Below are 7,038 nucleotides of genomic sequence, written 5' to 3' on the forward strand. Positions count from 1 at the left end.
AACTAAGGCAACACTTCCTTCTTTTTGTGTGAAAGTCATGTTTAGCTGGTTTTGTTCTTTGAACACAGTGATGCTGACACACAGTTCATTTTGTGCACCAATAAAACCTATATCGATGTTTTGAATTAAGACAATTTATATTTCATTGTATTTCTTATTCTTCCTCCTTTCTACTATTATCTATTACTGTTATGTTTTTTTACTTGAAACTCTGGCACAACAATTTCCTTCGGGATAAATAAAGTTGTTCTCATCTCATCTCATCTCAATTGAAAAAAAAAAAAAATCACATTTTTATTTTTCCAATAAATAAGGATTCTGGTGGGGTTCAGTAACTCCAACATGGTTAAGAACCACTATTATAGAGACATAAAACATTCACTCACTCATTCAGTCATACAGATAGACAACCACTCACTCTCTCTTTACATTCCTAATAGAGACATACAACCATCCATTTACACAACACAAAACTTCGCAGGGCGTGAACGGCCCGCCCGAGGTCACGGCCCCGCCCGGCTGTTTGCCCGGGTGTTTGCCAATGTGGTCGTCGTAAGAGCGCAGAATAAGGGCAGTGTGTGCGGTGGACGGGGGGAGGCGGCGGTGGTGGGGAGGAGGAGGAGGGTCCGCCGAGGACACACAGTCCCCTTTCTTATCCCGAGACAGAGACAACGGCTGTTGTGGCACAACGGGTGTTTCAGCGCCGACAAGGGCGGCTGTCACCGGCTTGCCAATGGGCCTCTGTTCAGTCCGGGAATGTTTTAAAGTAAACAAATGAAAATGCATTAAAGGCCCAAGGATATTTATGGTTTTATTCACAGTTTGTTACTTAATAGTACAAAAGAAAGGCTTAAAGTAAGTGCTCGGTCAGTAAAATAAAATACAAAATATAAAAACTTGTACTAAAAACAGGTAAAAATGTTCATCCGTGGGTCTTGTGTGACAATACTTCCAGTATTGGAGGTAACAATACTCCCGTATTGTTAGAGGCCGACCGCGTTCACTATGAAATATTCGAAGTAGTGAGAAAGATCACGAGGGAAACTTAGAAAACTCAACCTGATTTTCTTTTCTTCCACTGTTTGCACGACGACGAGCCGAATGTTCTGCTCTCTGACATGGACATTTAGTGCAGTGAAAACATTAACCGCAAATACACAGATGAGTGTGTGTGTGTGTGTGTGTGTTTAATTCAATGGAGAGTTCATTGGTGAGTCTGACAGGTAGCGTGAACACACCTCGGGCACAGAAAAAAACACACTTAGGGGCTCTTGATGAAAAATTTAAAGCGCCGAATCCCCTGCACGGTTCCACTGAAAGCCTTCGAACGTGGGAGGCCGGCATCACTGACTCAGCGTTAGAAAATGCTGAGTCGTCGCGTGAAAATAAAGGCCTCACCTGCGACGACTCGCCGTACTGACGTGCTTTGAGTTATCTTCAAGGTAAGGGTATAAAGGGACCGCCTGGCGAAAATTTAACTTCCCGATGTCTCGCCGTGCACACGACACACCGGCGGAAATCAGTTTCACACACCGACCGAACGTGAACACAAAGTGTTCCTTCTTTGTAAACACACAGAAATGAAAGCGGGCGTGAGGGCGGGGGGTGTTTAGCTTGCCGAGATGATAGCAGGGACGACGATGGAGTTTGACGGTGCCTGGTTTTCATTCTGGATCTGGTAGGTTGCGTCCACCTCTGGCTGGTCGGCGGCGGCGGTCCGTTGGCCCAGTTCCTCCTGGGACTGCAGCCGAAAGGAGCGTCCTGCCACTTCGGACAGGCGGTTCTCCTCCTTTTCCTCCTCCCTCTGATACAAAACACACCGGCGGCTCAAGAGATGAACGCAGCCTTGACATCAAATGACCTCGGCGGTAACACCGACCTCTTTCTTCATCCTGTAGTATTCGTCGATGGCGTACTGGTATTTGGCGGATGTTATTCCAAAGAGGGAGGCCATCCTTTCCCCCAGGTAGTCGCACGCTGGAGAATAACAGTGACATTTAATCTGTAGAGATTACAACATTAAGACGTCCTAATCTATTTTCAGCTTTAATAGCTGCTTTGTAGGAACTTTTGCTGATTCTAGGGACTGCACAAAGCTCCTATTAAGCAGCAATACTTTAAATCTTGAAGAGTTGCTTAATGGGAACTTTTTATCAGTTCCCAGAACCTTTTTGGAAACCAGGTGTTTTCTTGGTGCACCGGGACAGCAGGGAAACCAGGCACCGTGTAACCGTCTGAGTGCCGACTCTGCGGGAGGGTCTTTGGACGTTTTCAGAGGAACTCACAATGCAGATGGTTGATGATTGATGGAACGCATAAGTCCCGCCCATAAACGGATACTTCTTGCGGACTGTGGAGCGCCGGTTTTCAATAACATCGTGGTCACCCGTCAGCTGTTTCCTTGCGACAAAAAGGAGCGATTTGGTGAGAAATGGAGCCACGAAGAGATCCAAGCTCTTCTGGCCTGCCAGGCCTCAGAGGGGCTCGTAGAGGAACATCAACATTTTGGCCAAAACATGTGCAGAGTTAGCTAGTGGCTAGGTTTCTTCAGCCAAACAGGGAGAAAAAGTAAACAGTTCAACTGATCTCATAGTCCATGGTTATTATTTCCACGATGCGGAACATGAACACTGTTGTATCTTCGCTCTCCATGTTGTCCGTCTCGTTTTGCACTTCTTGGCGGTGGTTTGTTTTTGAATGTGGTGCTTAAGGAGCTTTCGTCACGCCGGTCTCGACGGTGGCCCTCTATGCAAAACTAAAAAGTTCTCCTGGACGAGGGCAAAAATTCGGGCAGGACAGTTCTTTGAACTTTTTCTTTCTGAAGGCGGCTTCTGACGGCCAAACAAAACGAGCCCTGGTGTGCACGATATCCGGGACGCAAGGTCTCAACATCCGCTCAGGTAAAACAAAATGATTCCCCCTGTTAATGTTCATGCACTCTTATTCAAAGTGCACTGACGTACAACAAACACAACAAACGAATGGAAATTAATCTGTAAAAAAAAAATTGTTTTCATAAAGTTCTGGCAAAACAACATTATTACTAGCACAGGATTAGTACAATGATAGATAGGGCTTCAGATGAGATCAATGCGGTATCCAAGGGGGAATATAAGACTTCACCTAATTTTACCTGTACTGTTCAAAACATCCGTGACAATACTGGCTTTAAAAGTTTTGGGGGGTTTTAAAACACCAAAAAACTTCACCCTGTCCCTGCGGTACTTTTTGTCTCCGCTGTGCTCGGTGGGGTTCACCCACAGTTCACTTTGAAGCTGATCCGACTCTGGTTCCCGTCCTAATCCTGAGGGGTGCCTGCTGCCGCGGTGAGCGCCGGAGCTACGCTGACGTTTCTTCCAGAGTTTTCAGAGTCCTCCCCTCAATGCAGCTCAGTCAGGTCACTCCTGGACACTGCTGAACCTTGATATGCTGATAGAACACGGACCACCAAAACCCATTACCTGCACGTGAAGTTATGTTCAATCACGCTGTCAGGCTGTCTACAGTAAAACAGAACAGAAATAGTATCCGCCCTCAGAGGGATACTAATGCACTCACCGTATGAAAACGTGTCGCCTCGGGGATTAAATGCAAGCCGTGCCTTTCGACGCTCCTCCAGTGAAGATGCAAAGTCTCTTTGTGTGTCTTGTTTTGGATACCTGCTGATGTCAGTCTCGCTTCGGGCGCTCCGTGCAGAGAACCGCAGGTACAGCTCAAATGTAATGTTGAACCTTTTTTGTGGTTCCTGGAACCTTTTCCAGGAAGCAAGCGTTTCTTCGTCCGTTTGGACGGCAAAGGAATCAGGGACCACGGACCCAGAACCATCTTAGGTCCTGCTCCGATGCCTCGTCTTTGTACAGTTCCAGAGGAACACATATAACAGAGGTACTTGGTGGAATTCATAAGCCGCGCCCATTATTTTCAAACAAACGGAGCTGGACGAGTTAGTTAAGACGTGGTCCTGAGAACTCCGAACCCGAGAGGAGCTACATTTCACACGCTGATTCTCAAACATTTATGACGGCAAGGAGGAATCTGTTCATTTCATACAGATATGAAAGCCCCTTTTTTTTTTTTTGGTTTGCTTTTTGAACGACAAGTTACACAAATAGAAAGGAGGGTGTAAATCAAACCTGAGATGGTGGATGTAGCCGCTCTCCACATGTGGAACCAGAAATACGGACCCCACGTCATCTTTGACTGCAACACAAACACAAACATCAGATATTTTGACTGAAATCAACTTCGCTTTTGGGACACGGGCGAACGTTCTAAAGACCAATCATACATAAGCTATAGCACATTGCTGATGAATGAATGGATGACAAGGGCAGCATGGTGGTGCGCCGGTTAGCGGCTCCTCGTCACAGTAAGAGGGTCCTGGTTGGGTGTCAACAGGGGCCCTTTCTGTTCTGGAGTTTGCGTGTTCACCCTGTGTCTGCATGGGTTTTCTCTGGGTTGATTAAGAGGGTGAATGGTTGTATGTCTCTATTTAATTTGTGGATGGGTGAGTGAATGAATGACTGTCTTGATATCATGTATGGATGACAGGGTGAAGGGTTGCATGTCTTTCTATAACACGTGGATGACTGAGTGAATGGTTGCATGTCTCTATATGAAGTGTGAATGACAGTATGAATCATTACGTATTTATATGATTTGTGAATGAGAGAGAGCGAATGATTGTATGTCTCTATATCATGTATGGATGATAGGGTGAAGGGTTGAATGTCTTTCTATGATGTGTAGATGAGTGAATGGTGGCGTGTCTCTGCGTTTTTGAATGACAGCGCGAATGGTTGTATGTCCCTATATGACATGTGAATGAGTAAGTGAATGGTTGCATGTATATAAGTCATGTGTGGATGAAAGGGTGAAGGGTTGAACGTCTTTCTATGAAATGTAGATAACAGAGTGAATGGTTGAATGTCTCTAGATGACATTTGAATGATGGAGTGAATCATTGCATAGCGATATGATTAGTGAATGAGAGTGAATGGCTGCATGTCTCTATATGAAGTGTGAATGACTGAGAGAGCGAATGGTTGCATGTCTCTGTATCGTGTATGGATGATATGGTGAAGGGTTGAATGTCTTTCTACGAAATGTAGAAGACAGAGAGAATGGTTGAATGTCTCTGTAAGATGTGAATATGATTGAGTGAATCTTTTTATGCCCATATGTCATTTGTGAATGGTAGGGTGAAGGGTTAAAAGTCTTTCTATGACGTGTGAATGACAGAGTGAATCATTGTGAATCTATACGACTCGTGAAATGAGAGTGAATATGACTCTTGTATGTATCTAATATGAAGTGTGGATGACAGAGTGAGTCGTTGCATGCCTCTACATGACGCGCAAATGAGCGAGTGTAGTTATTTTTCCCTATATAATATGTGACTGAGTGAGGGAGTGAATGATTGTATGTCTCTATATCACTTATGGATGATAGGGTGACGGGTTGCATGTCTGTCTTTGACATGTTGATGACAGAGTGAATCGTTGCATATCTCTATGGTTCGTGAATGAGAGTGAATGGTTGTACGTCTCTAATATGACGTGCGGATGACAGAGTGAATCGTTGCATGGCTATACAGCTCGTAAATGAGCAAGTGAATGGCTGCATGTCTCTTATCACCTGGTGATGGGTCCAGAGTGAGCCCTGCCTCTCACCCAATGCCAGTGTGCAGATAATGAATGGGTGGATGAATGCATGAATAAGACTAATGCCTTGCAAAAACAAGCAATGCATGAACGATCTGCAGGTGTTGATCTGGACACAGGTGCACGCCTGCCCGCCTCCTCACCGCATCAACGGGGGACGCAAGCAGGTCCTTCCTCTCGGGCTCCCGGCCCTCCTCGTCCCCATCCTCCTCCTCCCCCTCCTCCTCGTCGGTGCTGTACTCCTCCATGGTCTCCCCGCTGGAGAAGTGGATGACCCGGCGTGGGGGTTTCTCCCGCTGCCGCACCTCGCAAGTGCCTAGCTCCACGCTCTCGAAATCTCTCGCGAGATCTTGACCCCGGCTCCGCGCGCGAGGCTGCGGAGGATGGGGGGAAAAAAAAAACAAAAAACACCGCGCAGGTGTGTGTGAGTGCGCGTGCGCGCCAGCTTCATAGGGGTAGAGAAAAACAACCACGACGAGTAAATATGATACTGACCCGCTCCGCGTCCACGCCGCCGTTCGCGTCGCGTCCCACGGACACCGTGACATTCGTCAGGTACAAGGATACGTCAGCCATGGTCGCCGCCTTTGTGTCTCCCTCCCTGGATGCTGCGCGTGCCTCCCTCCGCGCCGCTCGCGCCCAGGGCAACCCGGAAGTGCCTCGGCTCACGCGCGCCTGCCAGGGATGCTTCTCTCTGTTTTTCTTTTTCTTTTTCTTTTTTCCCATTAAATCATTTCGCTGTTATTTGTGTGGTTTATTGGAGCTAGATATTGATAATAAAAAAATAAAATAAAAGTTAAAAATAAGATTTCATTTTCGATTCAAAATTAAGATTCGTTTTACATTCATTCATAGCTGTGTTCATGAGAACGAAACACGAGTATTGATAAAGATGATAAATGGAAAAAAAAAGTTTTTCACTCTCAAAACCGCTGAAAAAAATGTAAAAAAAAATCCTTGTCATGAAAGTGCATTTCTAGCATTTGTATTTAAAGCCGCCTATTCCATCTGGGGCCAACTGCTCTGTCACTTTTATTATTATTCATTATTATTATATTTTTCATGCAATTCATGCTTACCAGGGATGCTTCTTTCTCTCTTTTCCTTTTTTCCTATTAATTCACGTTTCGCTGTTATTTATGCATTTTTTCGAGCCAGATATTGATTAAAAAATATATATATTCATAACAAAAAAGATTAAAATGAAATTTAATTTTCATTTCAAGATTAATATTTGTTGTAGTAAACTCATTTGTCACTTTTATGATGGTTTCTTTCTAGATATTGATAATAAAAAAAGATTAAAATGAAATTTAATTTTGTTTCAAGATTTTTTGTAGTAATCTAATTTTTCATGATTATTTCTTTTAAATTT

General features: G+C 44.7%; 1 protein-coding gene across 1 annotated transcript; it reads right to left on the reverse strand.

Moving 5' to 3' along the window:
• Nucleotides 1-788: 788 nt before the first annotated feature.
• Nucleotides 789-6,330, reverse strand: LOC147213397 (protein FAM177A1-like). The gene is made up of 5 exons (XM_086143340.1): nt 6,159-6,330; nt 5,807-6,037; nt 4,134-4,200; nt 1,880-1,977; nt 789-1,804 (listed from the first exon to the last, which is right to left on the reverse strand). The coding sequence occupies exons 1-5, from the start codon at nt 6,237-6,239 to the stop codon at nt 1,610-1,612; spliced, it is 672 nt and encodes a 223-aa protein (XP_085999466.1). The 5' UTR covers nt 6,240-6,330; the 3' UTR covers nt 789-1,609.
• Nucleotides 6,331-7,038: the final 708 nt, after the last annotated feature.

This window comes from Fistularia commersonii, chromosome 36, assembly GCF_037954325.1.
Source record: "Fistularia commersonii isolate RoL2024-O1a breed Wild chromosome 36, RoL_Fcom_v1.0, whole genome shotgun sequence".
Taxonomy (NCBI): Eukaryota; Metazoa; Chordata; class Actinopteri; order Syngnathiformes; family Fistulariidae; genus Fistularia; species Fistularia commersonii.